General features: G+C 44.4%; 1 protein-coding gene across 1 annotated transcript in view; it reads left to right on the top strand.

Moving 5' to 3' along the window:
- The first annotated feature begins 512 nt into the window (after positions 1-512).
- Positions 513-18,261, top strand: part of FAM98B (family with sequence similarity 98 member B) — a 39,653-nt gene continuing 21,904 nt past the window's right edge. Inside the window, exon 1 of the mRNA XM_004578186.4 lies at positions 513-694. Within this exon, the coding sequence (XP_004578243.2) occupies positions 624-694 (71 nt within the window). The 5' untranslated portion in view covers positions 513-623. The remainder of the gene's footprint in view (positions 695-18,261) is intronic.

Genomic DNA, 18,261 nt, shown 5'->3' with positions numbered 1-18,261 from the left:
TTTGATTAGAACGTCATGTGGCATGAAGTCAGAATTTTGGAAAGTCATATTAACTACTTAGCTCTGCTCATGGTTCTTGTGTTGCTTCTGCAACGTCTGTTTTGTTACTACAACACCTAGTCTGAATCTGCATTTAAGATTCCACATAGAGCTGCAAGCATCTGATAATTCGGTGGTCTGATACTTTTCATGAAAAAAATTGTTACATTCCTTTCCTTTCTATAAAGCTACAGAACTACTCTATATAATGATATAAAAAAACGAGCAAACGCACGATAGACTACTTTTAGTGTAAGATAATTATAACTGAACGTCAGGATTCTTTGTTATGAAAAGAGGTTTGGCATCTGATGGTTTGGCATCCACTGGTTTGCTAAGGCTGATTTCAACGCACAGACAGGAACAGCGCACACACGCAACCCTTTTAGTATTATTATTCAGTGTTTTTATTTAAGACAGGAACCACTCTCACGTGAAGCGGGTTTAAATGCTATCTGGAGTTGATTGCTCCTGCCTGGAACTTGTGCTCTGCTGTCTTCAGGACGCGGGCCGGAACCTTGGCGCGGCGATGTTGGTTTCCGGCGGGCGCCTTAGAGCGCTGAGCAGCTTTGGGCCCCAGGACCATGCGAGGGCCCGAGCCGGGTCCCGAGCCCACGATGGAGGGAGACGTGCTGGATACGCTCGAGGCGCTGGGGTGAGTGTCCGGGGACATGTCCCCGCGCGGCGCTGCTCGGCCTGTTCCTCCCGGGCCTCCGGCCTCTCCCTGGCGCGCTCCCGCCGGCGCCGACGGAGTTAAGCCGAGGCGGGGGAGAGAGAGCCGTTGCGGGTGGAGCGCGGCCGCTGCTTGCAGCCTGCCGGCCTCGGAGCTGCTGGCCGGGTGGACGCCGAGCGGCCCGCACAGGGCCGGCGTGTGCCTTCCTGTGGCTCGGGGCTGAGAGGGGCCATCTGACCAGGTCGTCGGCTCCAGGGCAGATACCCCGGGGGGGCTCGGTGGGAGCTGGGGGGCGACGGGGTGCGCGTCAACACCCAGACTTGGGGACCCCCTCAGCCTCCTCATAGCCCTGGAACTCATTTCAGGGTCTCTTGGCGCTACCAAGTTACTTGTCTCAACTTCGGTCTTGTTCCAAGTCCGCTTTTAGAAAACAGGTGCCTGGCTTGTTACTGATGTATTTCCAGAAACACCTGAGAACCGGATTTTGTTACAGCTGTGATAAGTTGGTGATTATGGCAATCAGGGGATGTTACATACCAGAAGTACTGAGTGCTGGCCTACCGTACAGAAGCGGTTTACAAATGTTGGTTGCTGTTACGATTGCTATTAGGTGTTTGTTAAATATATCCCTGTCCTCCGCCCCCCACCCCAGTCCTGATGAGACAAGTTATTAGGAATTGTGAATTTATCCCTTAATTGGCAGGGTTGATCCCGTGGCATAGCAAGCTAAGCTTCCCCTTATAGCACCAGCATCCCATATGGGCGCTGGTTCTAGTCCCATTTCCCATCCAGCTCCCTGCCTGTGGCCTGGGAAAGCAGCAGAGGATGGCCCAAAGCCTTGGGACCCTACATCTGCTTGGGAGACCCAGAGGAAGCTCCTGGCTTCAGAGCTAAGCTGTTGCAGTCATTTGGGGAGTGAACCAGCAGATGGACGGACGATCTCTCTCCGACTCTTTCTTTCTATAACTCTGCCTTTCCAATGAAAGTAATCCTTCATAAAAAATTGTAATTACAGTGAAGAATGACTAATCCCCAATATGAACTAGTTAAGTTTATTCAAGAGTTACTGCTTTCTTGCAGAAAGAAACCGGATGGGGGAAACTGTAGGTTTTAATTGCAGCCATGCCTGTATCTGGCTGTATCATTTGGGTCAGGTTAGTAAGTTTCTTTTTAAGCCAAGAAAGAGGCTTAAGAGTTTAAATGGTTGGGGATCAAATTTGTACTTAAAGCATAGTGCTGTTACTTCATTATCTTCTGAAAGATCGCTCTAAATCAGAATAATAGAAACTTTCAAGCATTGCTCTAAAGACTAGATTAATTATAGGTATATATGCTAGGGTTTGTGGCTTCCCTGCTACGTCAGGTGGTTATCCTAACATGAGGTTTCAGTTCTTCACCTGCAAAATGGGAGTTTAAAAATTATCATATGGAGAGGGGGAGGGGCAGCCTGCTGGCTCAATTGGCTTCCCTTGCATACCCGGCATCCAAATGGGCTCCAGTTTGCGTCCTGGCTGCTCCACTTCCCATCCAGCTCCCTGTTTGTGGCCTGGAGAAGAAGTGGAGGATGGCCCAAGTGCCTGGGACTTTGCACCCCTGTGGGAGACCAGGAAGAGGCTCCTAGCTTTGGATCAGCTCAGCTTTGGCCACTGAAGCCATCTGGGGAGTAAACCAGCAGATGGAAGCTCTTTCTTTCTTTCCTTCTCTTTGTAAATCTGCCTTTTCAATAAGAATAATAAATAAATTTTTTTAAAAAGCAGTAAAAATATCATTTGGGTCTGGCAGTGTGGCTCAAAAAGCTAATCATCTCTGTGATGCCAGCATATCGGTGCTGATTCATGTCCCTGCTGCTCCCCTTCTGATCCAGCTCTCTGCTTAATCTCTGGAAAAACAGCAGAGGCTGGCCTAAGTCATTGTGCCCATGCACCTGCTTGGGAGACCTGTAAGAGTCTCCTGGCTCCCGACTTCCGACCAGCTCAGCTCTAGTTGTTGAGGCCATCTGGGGAGTGGACCAGCAGGTGGAAGACCTTTTCTCACCATCTCTCCTCTCTTTGAAAATCTGCCTTTCCACAAATAAACCTTTTTAAAAATTACCATTCATAAATGAAGCCAGAAAATTCAGAGAAAAACATGGTTTTCAAGCATATGCACAGGTGCACAGCCTAACTCATAACAAGTGAGCTGGGGCCTGTGGCCTTTAGCGCCGCACCAGCTTCTTAGTTACTGCTGATTGCCTGTGAAAGCAGCTCAAGATGGTGTTAGTTCTTGACCCTTGCCTGCCATGGGGGAGACCCAGAAGAAGTCCTTTATTTCCCATCAGCCCAGCTCTGATTGTTGTGGCATTTGGGTGGGTGAACCAGCAAATGGAAGATCTCTCTGTCTCTCTGTCTAACTCTGCCTTTCAAAAACGAACTTAAAACCCATTATACTGAGCTACCAGGTTTCAAAATTCTAGGTTTTCTAACTTTGATAAGTTACGCAGAGGGGTTATTCTAATTGTCTTGATGTTGTTATAACCTTGAGGAGAAAGACTGAGTAGTAGTATCCAGCAGAGTTATGTTTCTGTTTGCCTCTCGCTCAGGAATCCCACTTCTAGGCACCTATGGCAGACACACACCGACAAAAAGTTGCCAAGCAATACTAGTAAAGGAAACAACCCAAATATCCTTCCTCAGAGACTAATTAACAAAGATATAATTAATCCAGATAGCTGAGTATTACTGCCAATGAAATAATTTTAATAGTATCTCCAAACACCTATCTAGGATATGTAAATGAATGTGAACATGTGTGTGTGTAATTTTTTTTTAAGGCTTTATTTTATTTTTATTACAAAGTCAGATATACTGAGAGGAGGAGAGATAGAAAGAAAGTGGAGCTGCCGGGATTAGAACCAGCGGCCATATGGGATCAAGGCGAGGACCTTAGCCACTAGGCCACCAAGCCCGTGTGTGTAATTTTTTAAGGAGCTTATTCAAACAGACTTTCAGAGTCACAATAAGCACGTAATTGACTAACAGACTTCTCATCAATTGTCATGTTAGTGTGTTTCAATGCAGAAGAACAGATTCTATGTAGTTTTTGGATACAGTTCTAAGAATAATGGTCTGTTCCTCCTCCCTTTTGTGGTAACATTTAAATTTATGTTATAGTCAAAGGTTTAGTTGTCCATTAAATAGTGAACCAGTAAAAAGGAAGAATGCCCTATATTCAGCTGGCATATAGGCAAGGACGAAACAGTAATCAAGTGAAATGTGAACATTTTACTCATATGTGATTTTAAAATAACATCATTAAAACCTATAGCAGTATATCATTCCTTTTTTGTTAGCTTTATTTTTTTGAAAAGCAGGGTTACAGAGATGGGGGAGGTGGGATAAAGAGAGATCTTCTATCTGCTGGTTCACTGCCCAAATTGTCAGGAGCCAAGAACTTTACCCAGGACTTCATGTGGATACAGGGGCCCAAGTATTTGGGATGTCTTCTGCTGCCTTCCCAGGTGTATTTGCATGGAGCCAATGGGATTTGAGGAGCCAATGGGATTTGAATAGCTGCCTATATAGGATGTAAGTGGTGGCTTACACCACAACGCCACCCTGCAGTATATCATTCTTGAACATTGGTTTGACAAAAATATAAAAGTGACAAAATGGTTGCAGCAGTATTGTTAATTCACAGGAATTTTTTTTTTCATGTTATCTTCCACAAATGAGGGAAGAACACGTGGTATTTCTCTGTCCAGGTTATTTCACTTAGCATGGCGTGTTTCAGTTGCATCCATTTTGATGCAAATGGTAGAATTTCATTCTTTTTAAATAGCTAAATAATACTCCATTGTGTATGTATACATGTAGGAGGACATTGTGACCAAGGTCAGTGAGCACAGGATTACAGTTGGTTGGATAATATTTGGAGGAGAATAACCAAATGGCTACCTTTTGTATACCTTATTGGATATCATTTGCATAAGAACAGTTGAGTGGACAGTATGTATATGAGAACACCTGGTGGAATATACAAGACAAAAGAGTTCCAAACAAAAGCATTGATGGTATTGTTGATCAGCTCAATACTTCCTCCCTTATCCTGTATGGCCCTCAGTGTATAAAGTTTGATGCCACTAATAAACTACGGCTTTGATCATCAGTCAGGGTCCACGTGTGTTATTATCGGCTCTGTGCACCAAGTCCATCGCTGCGGGACAGCGACATTTACATACCATGATTTCTTTACCCATACACCTGATAATGGGCACCTTAGTTGAGTATATTTTTTGGCTGTTGTGAACCATGTTGCTAATAACATGGTGGTACAGGTAACTATTTCATTCAACATGCTCTGGTCTTTTGAGAACATTCCCAGAAATGGGGTTGGTAGATCATAGGGTAAATCTATTTCTAGGTTTTTTTTTTTAAGATTTATTTTTATTACAAAGTCAGATATACAGAGAGAGGAGGAGAGACAGAGAGGAAGATCTTCCGTCCGATGATTCACTCCCGAAGTGAGCCGCAACAGGCTGATGCGCGCCAATCCGAAGCCAGGAACCAGGAACCTCTTCCAGGTCTCCACGCGGGTGCAGGGTCCCAGTGCATTGGGCCATCCTCGACTGCTTTTCCAGGCCACAAGCAGGGAGCTGGATGGGAAATAGAGCTGCCGGGATTAGAACCGGCGTCCATATGGGATCCTGGTGCATTCAAGGCGAGGACTTTAGCCACTAGGCCACGCCGCCCGGCCCTATTTCTAATTTTTTTTTAAAGATTTATTTATTTTTATTGCAAAGTCAAATCTACAGAGAGGAGAGACAGAAAGGAAGATCTTCCGTCTGATGATTCACTCCTCAAGTGACCGCAATGGCCAGTACTGTGCCAGTCCGGAGCCAGGAGCCAGGAACTTCCTCTAGGACTCCCATGTGGGTGCAGGGCCCAAAGCTTTGGACCATCCTCAACTGTTTTCCCAGGCCACAAGCAGGGAGCTGGGTAGGAAATGGAGCTGCCAGGATTAGAACTGGAGCCCATATGGGATCCTGGTGTGTTCAAGGTGAGGACTTCAGCTGTTAGACCACTGTGCTGGGCCCTATTTCTAGTTTTAAAAAGAATTATTTATAAAAAATTTATTAATTTTTATTGCAAAGGCAGATTTACAGAGAGAAAGCAATACATGAAGATTTTGCATCCACTGGTTAGTTCCCCAAGTAGCTGCAACGGCTAGAGCTGAGCTGATCCAAAGCCAGGAGCTTATTCTGGGTCTCCCATACAGGTGCACCGTCCCAAAGCTTTGGCCCATCCTCAATTGCTTTTCACCGGCCAATAATACGGAGCTGTGTAGAAATGGAGCAGCTAGGACACGAACTGGCACGCATGTGGGATCCTGGGCGTGCATAGCCAGGATTTAGTTACTGAGCCATCATGCCAGGCCTTGCAAAGAAATTTTCAGGACTAGCTTTGTGGCAAAGTGGGTAAAGTTGCTGCCTCTGATACCAGCATCCCATATGGGGGCTGATTCTGGTCTTGGCTGCTCCACTTCCAGTACAGCTCTGTTAGTGGCCTGGGAAAAGCAATGGAAGACAAGCCAAGTGCTTGGGCCTCTGCCTCCTGTGTGGGAGACTGGGTGAAGCTTCTGGCTCAGTGCTGGCTACTGTGGCCACTTGGGGGAGTGAATCAGCAGAGGGAAGATATCTCTGTTTCTACTATCATTTTCACTCTGATTTTGAAATTAATAAATAAATAAAAAAAAAAAACCCAAGTAAACAAAACACTGTTTGCCACAGTAGTTGCACTAATTTATGTTTCCACAACAGTGAGTAAGAGTTCCCCTTTTCCCATATCCTCACCAGCTTTCGTAACTATAAGGAAAGGTATTATACATCATTACCGGAATATATTCTTTTTCCAAAATTATGTTTTAGACTTCTGATTAGCTTGTAATGTCTGTATTTTTGTGGGATCCAGTCATTATTTCACCACATTCAGCAACATAAACCACTTGTGTGTGTGGTTGTGAGTTGTTCTCCTTCAGTCTTTAATTAAAAAAAAAAAAGATTTATTTAAATGGCACAGGGACCGAGAAGAGAGTAAAAGGGAAGGGGTAGGGGGAAGGGAGAAGAGAAGAGATTGGGAAAGACTGAGATTGCAGCCCTTCATAGGTGGGCCACTCACCAAATGACCACAACAGCTAGTGCTGGGCTAGCCTGATGCCAGGAGCCAGAACTCCTTCTGGGTCTCCCATGTGGATGGCAGGGCCGATGTACTTGCGCCATCATCCCATGAGTGCTTATTAGCAGGAAGCGGGATCTGAAGTGAAGTGAGGATTCAAGCCAGTTCCTCCAGTTTGATTGCAGGTATTGCACAAGGTGGCTTACTCTGCTTTGCTGTAAAGTCCTCACCTTCCTCACTTCCTACAGTGTATGTTACTGTGAACCATATTCGCTCCGCTGTGCTGTGGAGCACTACAAGGTGATGTTTCTGTTTGGTAGTGTTACCTCATTGTCCTCACCCTACTCCCTCTTCTGATAATCACTCTTCTTAGTACAAATCATCTATTATTTTGTTGTTTAACTTCCACAAATAGAAGAGAACATGTTATGCTTGTCCTTCTGCAATTGACTTTTCACTTGATGTAATGCCTAGGTCCACCCATTTTTTTTCTTCAGATGGCAGAATTTCTAATTTTATGCTTGAATAGTATTTCATTGTATATAAATACCATCTTTTAAGAAATTTTTGATAATCTTTACATAGTTGGTTAGATTAGGGCAGAGAGGGTCAAGGGCTACAGCAAAGTGGGTAAGACCATTGTTTACACATTCTCTTTTTTCTGTATCTGGGGCAAGGGAGGAGATAAAGGGAGAAGCCCCACCCAGCCTCCCACCCATCCCAGGGTCTCGACGTGTGGCATGCTGTGAGGGCACTAATCAAGTGGTTTTGAGAGTTGAACAGTTCTGAATTGCTGCCGGTCTTGCCATTCCAAGCACAGTAAAATCTCTCCAGAATCCACTGACATAGTGCACCTTAGAGTCTTCGTTTGCCCAGATTTTCACTGCCAACACATGGCTGGGGTAGTTGATCGATTTGCTCTGTCCTCCGTCCTCTGTTGTGGTGCAGGTATCCTCTACAGGCTCCAATGGATCACCATATCCTCCATGTGCAACTGGGTACACTGTCCACTGCTCCATCTGAGCCTCTGAGAAGGCTCAGCTTTGACATGTAGCCCTCTATGATCAAACCATGGAACCTGCACTTCTCTTCATGGTTGGGGTTCTGAGTCCGGCAGTTCGATTGGGGAGATCCCCAAAGAAACTGTCTGAGGTGATCCCAGGTGATCCCAGACCAGATTGTTGTGTGTGCTTGCCAGTACAGGGCCCGGCACAGTCTGTCACCCCATTCAGCTTATGCACATGATGGTGGTTGCAATTGCTGGGTCAGTTCTGTTTCCAGCCCTGTCTTCTACACAAACCAGTGGGTATTGAAATCCAGCCTGATCCTTCCCACCACTAACTCGGCCCTCACGCAAACCAGTGGGAGCTGCTGCCTAGTCAGAGCGATTTCCAATAACCCCCACCAGGCCTGCCTCCTGCCCTGGTTCCTGTGCTTGCCAGTATGTAAAGCAGACTTGTCCAGTCTGTTCCACGCCCCACTCATCTCTCATACATGTCAATGAGCATTGAACGAGGCCCACTTTCCAGCCCACACATATACTAGTGGGTGCTATTCTGTCTAGCCACACCCGCCCTAGTCGTGGTTTTTATGCTCTCCAGTGGGAGTAATAACCCAAGAAGGAGGTGCCCACTATTTCCCTACTGGACCCACTCCAGGATCATGCACTCTCTGGGTGGTTCTGCAGTTTAACTTGACAGAAGAATTAGCCCCCAGTGCTAGCATCTGCCGGCTGATGCTGTGGCAAAGCCCCACCAACCCTCACTCTCTGATTTATGCATGCACCAGTAGGAACAGTCATCTCAGCCTGGTTTTTCCCTGATCTAGCTCAAATGAGCCCCACAGTTGTAGCCCTTCCTGGTTGTGTCAGCCCCCTTCCCAACTCATGCTCTCCAGTGGGAGTGGCAGTCCAGCATGGGAGCCCTCCACATGTCCCCTACCTGCTTTGCCCCCTTCCTTCCCCACCCCCCAGGTCCTCACGTGTGCTGGTTGGGTGCTGCAGCCTAGTCTGGCATGGATTACCTCGCCTCAGCATTTGCCAGTGGGTGCTGTGGCCTGACCTGGCCCAGCCCACCCCCTATTCCACTCAGGCTGGAGGGGGTTACAGCTTAGCCCAGCCCAGCCAGCACTCAGTCCCAGCTGAGTGAAACTGGTATGTTGCAACTGAAGGTGGCCCAACCCACATCATTTGGGTGCTCAGATTTGCCAGCGGGTGATACGAACTGGTTCAATGTGGTTTGCCCCCGACCTGTGCCAAATGCATGCTGATGAGTACCTTTTCCTGGCCTGGTCTGGACTGCTCCCTATCATGGTTCTTGCACTCACCTGCAGGGTCTGTGTCCCAACAGAGGAGTTGCCCAAGTTCCTCCATCAGAACCTCTCCCAATGTCAGTTCTTGGGCACATCAGTGGGTCCATGAGCCAGCCCTACTCAATCCACCTGCTGTTCTAGCAGGAATAGTGGCTTTTCTTGACTGGCCTTCAACCCATTCCGAGTTGGTCCTCACCCAGACACAGCTCACACATAGCTCAGTAGGGACAGACACCTAGCCTAGTCCGTTCTACACCTAACCTAGTCCTCCAGAGCACCAGATGGTGCTGGAGTCTAGCCTGGCTTGGTGTGCCCAGCCCTAGTCCATGCTTGTGCCGAGGGATACTGCAGCCTTATCCAGACCAGAACACAGCTCCCACTTTGGACCCCACAGTAGGAATTCCAACCCAGCCAGGGTGTCCCCTGACTCCCCAAACAGACCTGTTCCCAACCATAGATCACGTGCGCGCCATTGGTTGCTCTGACCCAGCCTGGCATAGCCCCTCACCTGTCTAGGCCTTTGCCTTTAGATGCTATAGCTTGGCTTGTCCTGGCCTGACCCTATCCTTATTCTTGCTGGTGGGTGCTTGAACCTGATCCTGCTCAGTCTATTCCCAACCTGGCTCATGCAAACCAGTAAGAGCCTAGCTCGACACGACCTGTGCTCCATCCTGATTTCTGTTCTTACTTGTGAGCTAAGGTTTGCTCAGCCCTGCCTCATCAGCCCCCTTCCATAAACAACCCACACATTAGCCAGCCTTTGGAGCTACTTGCCCAGCTTGTCCGACCCCCAGGCCTGGACCATGTGATCATCAGTGAGAGTTATGACCCGCTAGGGGAGTTTCCCAAGTTCCCCAACTTGACCCACTCCCACACCCAGTTCTCATACATGCCAGTTGGTGTTAGGCCAGTGCCTGGTGTAGTCTGTCCTTCCATTTTGGCCTTGTATGCGCTGGTGACTGTTGTGGTCCAGCCCACCCCTTGCCCTGTTTTAGGATGCACATGCGGGTGCTACAGCGTGGACCTGCCCAGACTGTTGTCAATTCCTTTACCTGTGAGTGATGGCAGGTTCCATGATCACACCTAAAGCAGCCCATCACCACCCCAACCCTTGAGCTAACCAGTGGGGCTAGAATTTCCGCAGGGTTGGGCCCACACATCCCCCACAGAATCAACCCCCGGAAATGGTTCTCTCGTGTACTGTTTAGTGTCATGGCCCTGCCTAATGTGACCCATCCCCTGATCCAACATTCTGTCAGGTGCTAGGATCTGGCCCTGCTATACACGCCCCCAGCCATAGCTTGCATGTACACTGGCTTGTAGTGGTCAGCCATGTTCCATGCTAATTAGCCCCATCCACGACCCATGTATCAGGCTGGTGTATTAGTCTGACCCATACAGATTTTCCAGTTTCTCCCCTTCAAACCAGCAGGTCTCATTACCCTCTTCTACCTTCAAGGAAAAGTTACCCTTCATTGGGAGTCCCTCTGGATTGATTCTTCACCAACATGCATAGTGACTTCATTCATGGACGTACCTAGGCAGCAATTCCTCAACCCCAAGACCCCAGGGCTTGCCCCTGGGTGGTCAGCAGGCTGGCTCTGGCATCTATTGACACACTGGCTGCCCAGGATTCGCTCACTGCATGGCAGCAGTGGCTGTGGCCAGGTCCCCAAGCATGGAGTCCGACCTGGCTTGGGCTGCTGGAAGTTCTTAGCATCCAGACCCCAAGGTCGAACTCCCTTGGGTCCCTCCCACTGCATGGATAGAGGTCTAGCCCCATCTTTGTTCCCAGATGATCCCCTCCCAGTGTACTCACCAGAAAGGGAGAAGCCTCTTGGACCCAGGCAAGCCCAGGACTAGCTCACCGTGTGGCAGCCGTGGCTATGGCCAGGGCCTTAAGCGTTGATTCCGACCTGGCTTGGGTACTCCCAGCAACTGCTAGGCTGCTGGAAGTTCACTGCCAATACCACCTTCTCTTTATCCATCCACACACTGAGGAATGATTAATATGATGGTTTATTTTGGCTGTTTAAATAGTGCTCCAGAAAAGATGGTGGTGCAGGTATCTTTCATATTTCATTTTCATTTCCTTTGGATGCGTACCTAGAAGTGGGAAGGCTGGTCATATGGTATATCTTTTTTTATTTTATTTATTTTAAAGATTTATTTTTACTGCAAAGTCAGATATTTATAGAAAGGAGGAGAGACAGAGAGACAGAGGAAGATCTTCTGTCCGATGATTCACTCCCCAAGTGACCGCAACGACTAGAGCTGTGCTGATTCGGAGCCAGGAGCTCTTCCAGGTCTCCCATGCAGCAAGGCTTTAGGCCGTCCTCGACTGCTTTCCCAGGCCACAAGCAGGGAGCTGGATGGGAAGCGGGGCTGCTGGGATTAGAACCAGCACCCATGTGGGATCCTGGTGCGTTCAAGGCGAGGACCCCAACTGCTCAGCCACCGCGCTGGTCCCTAATTTTAGATTTTAGAGGAATGTCCGTTCTGTTGGTCATTGGGACTGCTTTAATTTGCATTGCCATCAGCATTGTATGTTTATACAGATGGGCAAGGGAAATACTCCCTTTTCTCTTTCCCCACATACATTTGTTGCTGTCTAGTTGATAATAGTCATTCTAACTGGAGGGAGATGATATCTCATTGTGTTTGCTGTCCTGCGTGGAGCCGATAATAACACGCGTGGACTACCGTGATGGTCAGCATCAGACTTTTAGATGGAGGTTGTCAGGTAGGCATCGGGGGTTGCGGCATTTACATTTCAACTGCAGGAGACAGTCCCCTAGTACAGTTTGTTGTCTAGCAGGTTCCTTCCCTCAGTGTGTTAACCTCTGTCCATGCATTCCTATATGCACTGTTCCTGGGGCCCTGCTGGAGGAATTTCAGCTAGCTCTGGCTCCACACTGGCAAAGATTCACGATATCTTTCCACATCATTGTATGTGCATTTTCCTGATAGCTGGTGATATTGGACATTTTTAATGTATTTGTTGGCCATTTATATTTCTACTTTTGTGAAATGTCTATTCCTAACCTTTTTTCAATAATTGGATTTTTGTCATTTGTATTCCTTATATATTCTAGATATTCATCTTTTATCAAATGAATAGTTTGCAGATATTTGTTCCCATGTATCAGTTGTCTCTTTACTCTGGTGGTTGTTTCCTTTACTGTGCAGAAGCTGCTTAATTTGATTAAATTCCATTTGTCTAGTTTCACTTTTGATGCTTACACTTTCGGGGTCTTAATCCAAAACAATAAGTGCTGGGGCCAATTAGTTGAAGTGTGCCTCCTATATTTTCTTCTAGTAGTCTCATACTTTCAGGTCTTGCTCTTGCATCTGTAGTCTATTTTAAGAGGGTTTTTGTACGGCGTAAGAGGTGGGAGAGCCACATTTTCTGTACATACTTATTTTCCCCTGCTGTGCTACTTGAATTATCTGTCCTTTCTCCAGTGGATGTTTTTGGTGCCTTTGTTGTGATTTAGGTTCATTTCTTGGGTCTCTGTTCCATTGGTCAGTGTATCTTTTTTTTTTTTTTCTTTCTTGTTATTATGTGTTTTGGTTAATTTAGCTCTGTAGTGTGCCTTGAAATCAGGTACTAAGGCCCCAGCTTTGTTCTTTACGATCAAGCTTGATTATTCAGGGACGTTTCTGTTTTCATGTTTAGGATTGTGGTTTCCAGAATGTCATTGCTGTTTTGATGAGAATTGTGTAAATGCTTTGGGATTTTTGGGGCATTTTAGTAATATTAACTCTTGGGGCCAGCATTATTGAGCCTGTACTTGGGATGCCCACATCCCATATTGGAGTGTCTGATTTGAGTCTTGTCTGTTTTACTCTTTTGATACTGCTAACATATATGCTTAGAGACGGGAGATATTAATTTTTTGAAGCCATGAGGTGGCAAATATTTTTTTTTCTGCCTTCACTTTATTTCAGCAATGTTTTGTGATTTTCATTGTAGAGGTTTTTCATGTCATTGGTTAAATTTATTCAAATGTATTTTACTTTGTATAGTTATTGTGCATGGAATTGTTCTTATATTTTATTCCTCAGTGAGTTTGTTACTGGTATATAAAAACAATTTTTTTTTTGCATTTTGTTTTAGTATCATGCTACTTAACTGAATTTATCATTTCTAATAGTCCCTTGGTGGAATCTTGCAGTTTAATATGACGCTAGGAACAGCAATAGTTTTTTTTTTCTTTCCTGTTTTTTATCTTTTGTTTCTCTCGCTTAGCTACTCTAGTTAAGACTTGTAGTACCACACTGAGTAGAAGCAGTGAGAATGGACATCCTTGTCTGGTTCAATTGTTTGTCTTCAATTTTTTTTTCTTTTTTTTTTTTTAAAGATTTATTCATTTTATTACAAAGTCAGATATACAGAGAGGAGGAGAGACAGAGAGGAAGATCTTCCGTCCGATGATTCATTCCCCAAGTGAGCCGCAACGGCCGGTGCGCCGATCCGATGCCGGGAACCAGGAACCTCTTCCAGGTCTTCTACGCGGGTGCAGGGTCCCAATGCATTGGGCTGTCCTCAACTGCTTTCCCAGGCCACAAGCAGGGAGCTGGATGGGAAGTGGAGCTGCCGGGATTAGATCCATATGGGATCCCGGGGCTTTCAAGGCGAGGACTTTAGCCACTAGGCCACGCCGCTGGGCCCTGTCTTCAATTTTTTGCAATTCAGTATGATGTTGGCTGTGGCTTGTCATATACAGGCATTGTTAGTTTGTTCTCTCCATATGTAATTTGTATCAGATTTCTATCATGAGTTAGTGTTGAACTTTATCAAATGGCTTTTCTGGGTTAAGCTGATCATATGAATTTTATGATTTTCATATTTGATACGTTTATTGATTTGTATGTGTTGAGCCATCCCTGGCATAAATCTCATTGTGAATGATCTTTTTGATGTGTTTTTTTAATTGGATTTAATTTGTTATTGTTTCGTCGAATTCTTACATATGTTAATTGCACATTGAAGTGTGTGTGTGTGTGTGTGTATATATATATATATATATTTTCTTTTTATGTGGCCTTGTCTGGTTTTAGAATTAAGATGATGCTTTCTTATAGAATGAATTTGAAAGAGTTCACTCCCTTTCAAGTTTTTGGAATAATCTGAGAAGAACTGGTATTAGTTCTTCCTTAATAGTTGGGTAGAATTCAGCTCTTCTTGTTCTGGAATTTTCTTTATTAGGAAACTATGTCTGATTCAGTCTTCAATTTTGGACTGGTTAGGTTTTGTCTTCAGTCATTTTGGCAAATTACATGTATCCAGAATGTTCATGTTTCTTATACATATTTCAATTTGATGTATACTTGTTCATAGTATATCCTAATAGTTCTTTACGTTTCTATGGTATAAGTTGCATTATCTCTTGTTTCTTCTCCTTTTAGTGCTGCTTTTTTATCTGCTAGCTGTGTTTATTTTATCTCAAAAGATTTTTGCTGTTGTTTCTTCTGATTCTGTTCTTTCAGAAGCAAACTGTTCAGTCTGCATGTATTTTGATAATTTCTGGAGTTTCTTTTGTTGATTTAGCTTTATTCATTGTGGTCAGATAAGATAACATGATATGATTTTCTTGGTCATTGTTCTGTGGCCTAATGTATAGTCTGTAATAGAAAAATGTTGCATTAATTAGTGAAAAAAAGTGTGTATTGTTTAGTTGTTTCGTGGGATGTTCTGAAACCATTTAAGAGATCCATTCATTCTGTGGTATAGCTTAAGTCTTACTTCTTTTTTGGCTGTTTGGTCTGTTAGTTGATGAAAGTGGGATGTTGAAGTCCCTTACAATAATTGTTTTGGAGCTCATCTCTCTTGTTAAATTTATTTAGATCTATAATATTAGGTATGTGAAATTAGTTGCATATAATTGTTATGTCTTGTTGCGTTGATTTCTTTTTTTTAATTTATTTTTTAAAGCTCCTTTTATTTTTATTGGAAAGGTGGATATACAGAGAGGAGGAGAGACAGAGAGGAAGATCTTCCTTCTGATGGTTCACTCCCCAAGTGGCCACAACGGCCAGAGCTGAGCCAGTCTGAAGCCAGGAGCCGGGAGCTCCTCCGGGTCTCCCTTGCAGGTGCAGGGTCCCAAGGCTTTGGGCCGTCCTCGACTGCTTTCCCAGGCCACAAGCAGGAAGCTGGATGGGAAGCAGGGACTGCCGGGATTAGAACCGGTGCCTATATAGGGTCCTGGCCTGTTCAAGGCAAGGACTTTAACCACTACACTGTCACACCATGCCCACATTGATTTCTTAATTATTTGATTACCTTATATGTCTTTTATTCAGTTTTTCTGTTACAGTATTCTGTCTGATATAGCTACTGAATCATCTTTTAATCTGTTTTCTATCCATTTACTGTTTAGTCTATGTCTTTTTCTTTATTAGGGTTTATTTATTTGAAAGGTAAAGTCAAAGAGAAAGAAATGTTCTGTTCCCTGGTCCATTTAAATGGCCACAGCAGCCCAGGGATGGGCCAGGTGGAAACCAGGAGCCAAGAGCTTCACCCAGGTCTTTGATGTGGATGTGAGAGACTTAAGTATGTGGGTCATGATTTGTTGTTTCCGAGGTCTGACAATCTGTCAGGGAGCCAGATGGTAAGTGGAGCACTGGAACTGGACTGGGCACCCAATGGGATGCTGCCCTCTCGGATGGTGGCCTAACATACTATACCACAACACTACCATCATGTGGTTTTTTTTTTTTTTTCCTGGTGAAGTTGGATCTGACTTAGCTATTCAGCCATTCTATCTTTTAATTGGGAAATAGCCCATTTACATTCAAGATTATTGATAAGTAATTATTTTAGTCCTGCGATTTTAAAATTATTTCTTCTGTTAATTTTGAATATTCTGTGTTCTTTTGTGTGTGTGTACGTGTGAATTTTAACTTTCATATAGTGCATTTTTATCCTTATTTCTCTATGTAGGGTTCCCTTAAATATCTTTGTAAGGCAAGCGTGCTGATTCATTCCATCTGGAAAGTTGTTATGCTTCATGTATGAAGGAGAACTTTGTTGGATATAGTATTCTGCTTTAGACTATGGATGTAACCTTGTATTTCCCTCTGGTCTGTAAGGTTTCTGGCGAGAAATCAGCCAGTCATCTAAGTGTTACTTGATGCTTTCCTCATGCAGAATTTGGAAATTTCTGCTACACTTTCTGAGAGTTTAACTGTAAAATGCTTCAATGTGGTCGTATCTATTCAGAGTCCTATGGACCTTTTGGACTTGGATGGTCAGATCTTTCTGAATACTGGGGAAATATTCAGGCATCCCTTCCTTGATTAGGTTCACTGTTGCTTTACTGTCTTTATTCCTTTGTTCCTCCGGAATTTCCACAATTGAAATATTTATACATTTACTAGTATTCATTCTGGAGTCTGTTTCTTCTGACTGGAGTATTCCAAAAGGCCTGTCTTCAAATTCAGATATTCTTTCTTTGCTTGATCTATCCTGCTATATTTTTTATTTGACTTACGGAGCTAAGATTGCTTCTTGGTTCTTTCTCCAAGATCATCATTTATTTGTCAGTTTTCTCATTCTTAAACTTTAATTTCCTAATTTCATTAATTATTTATATTCTCTTACGTATCTTTGAGTGTGTTTACATTCATTGTTCTGAAGTTTTATCAGACATTTGATCAAACTTCTTTTCTTTGGAGTCTGATACTAAAACATGTTTGTTTCCTTGGGGAAAGTCATATTGCCTTTTCATATTTCTTGTGCCTCCATGTTGATTTGCATATTGACAGATTAGGATTTTTTCTGAAGATGCATCTTTAGATGTCAGTTTGATAGACTAGTTTGTCTTCAGTGCCAGTTGGATACTTAATTGTAGTCTCTAGTTGTCTTCTTCCGCTACAAGCAGACGGCAATAGAACAGGTATGGGGGAATTCTTTGCATCCCAGCAGAGGTGGATGGGCCAGTGACTGGGGTTGGATGGTGCTTGGCTTGTGTCTGGAATGGTGTCCAAACTGAGTCTGGACGTTTTGAGCTACAGTTGGTGCAGTACCTGGGGTCTTGTGTCTCCTGTGGCAGACTCCTGTGCTCTGAGGGTTGCTGGGGGATGGCAGTGAGTTCGTTTTCTGAAGCAAGCCACTGTGTATTTACTGTGTAGCTTGCACTGCTGGGCTGCAAGCCCTGCAGATTCCTCCTGCAGCCAAGATTGCCAGTATGTGCTGTCTGTGGTGATGGGGTCTGCTGGAAATCTATTTATACTTTTCCTGGACTGAGGATTCCACCTAATTGGCTCAGGTTGCAGTTACCTGGGCTACCACTTTCAATCTGTGTTCTGTGAGCTTCCTGTCTCTTGCTGAATTCCAGAGTTCTCCCTAAGGCACTCACTCCAACATGTGGTTATTTGCTTGTTGTTTTGTTTCTTCTCTATGGAAGAATAGACAAATGTTAGGCATTTGGAGAATGATCGGTACTATATTCTAAATATAAAGGCTCGGTCATGGCTGCATATGTATTCAACAGTCAAGTTATTTTGTTACTTCACATGAAATTGTTCTGATATCTGAAATAAAAGAATTGAAAACGTTATTTCCAAATCAGTTGTTGCACAGAAATGCAGCCAAATGTGCAACATACTGCAATGAACACATCTCATGTAAAGCCTTTACATTGGCTCTAATAGGACTCGATGTTTGGGGCGTACATGCCTAGAGATGACACAAAATAGAAGTTAGGAGCATTATGGTTAACCCAAGGCTGCTAGTCGTGTGGTTAACCTGGAAACCAAGGAAAGGCTGAATGACATTCTTTATAGCCTGTGAATTAGAGCGTTAGATCTACACTGAATTAAGAATTACAAGTTATGCAAATTTTGCCATCACGATTGCCAACAATTTCCAGATAACCAAAAATGAATTCATGGGTAATATTTACAGTGAAAAACCCGTCTCCTGCTTTAGAGTGTGGCTGAATAGTAATGCATCTGGAAATGAACATCTACCTTTTGGGAAAGATGAAATAGAAAATTTCTCAAAAATGAAACCACTTAAAACATTTGAATTTGACTCACAAGACTTGATCACATTTGAAGTTTTTGAACCATGGTAAAATCTGT

This window comes from Ochotona princeps, chromosome 6, assembly GCF_030435755.1.
Source record: "Ochotona princeps isolate mOchPri1 chromosome 6, mOchPri1.hap1, whole genome shotgun sequence".
NCBI lineage: Eukaryota > Metazoa > Chordata > Mammalia > Lagomorpha > Ochotonidae > Ochotona > Ochotona princeps.
The sequence above is the reverse complement of the archived record's forward strand: the minus strand, read 5'-3'. Positions and strand labels throughout refer to the sequence as shown.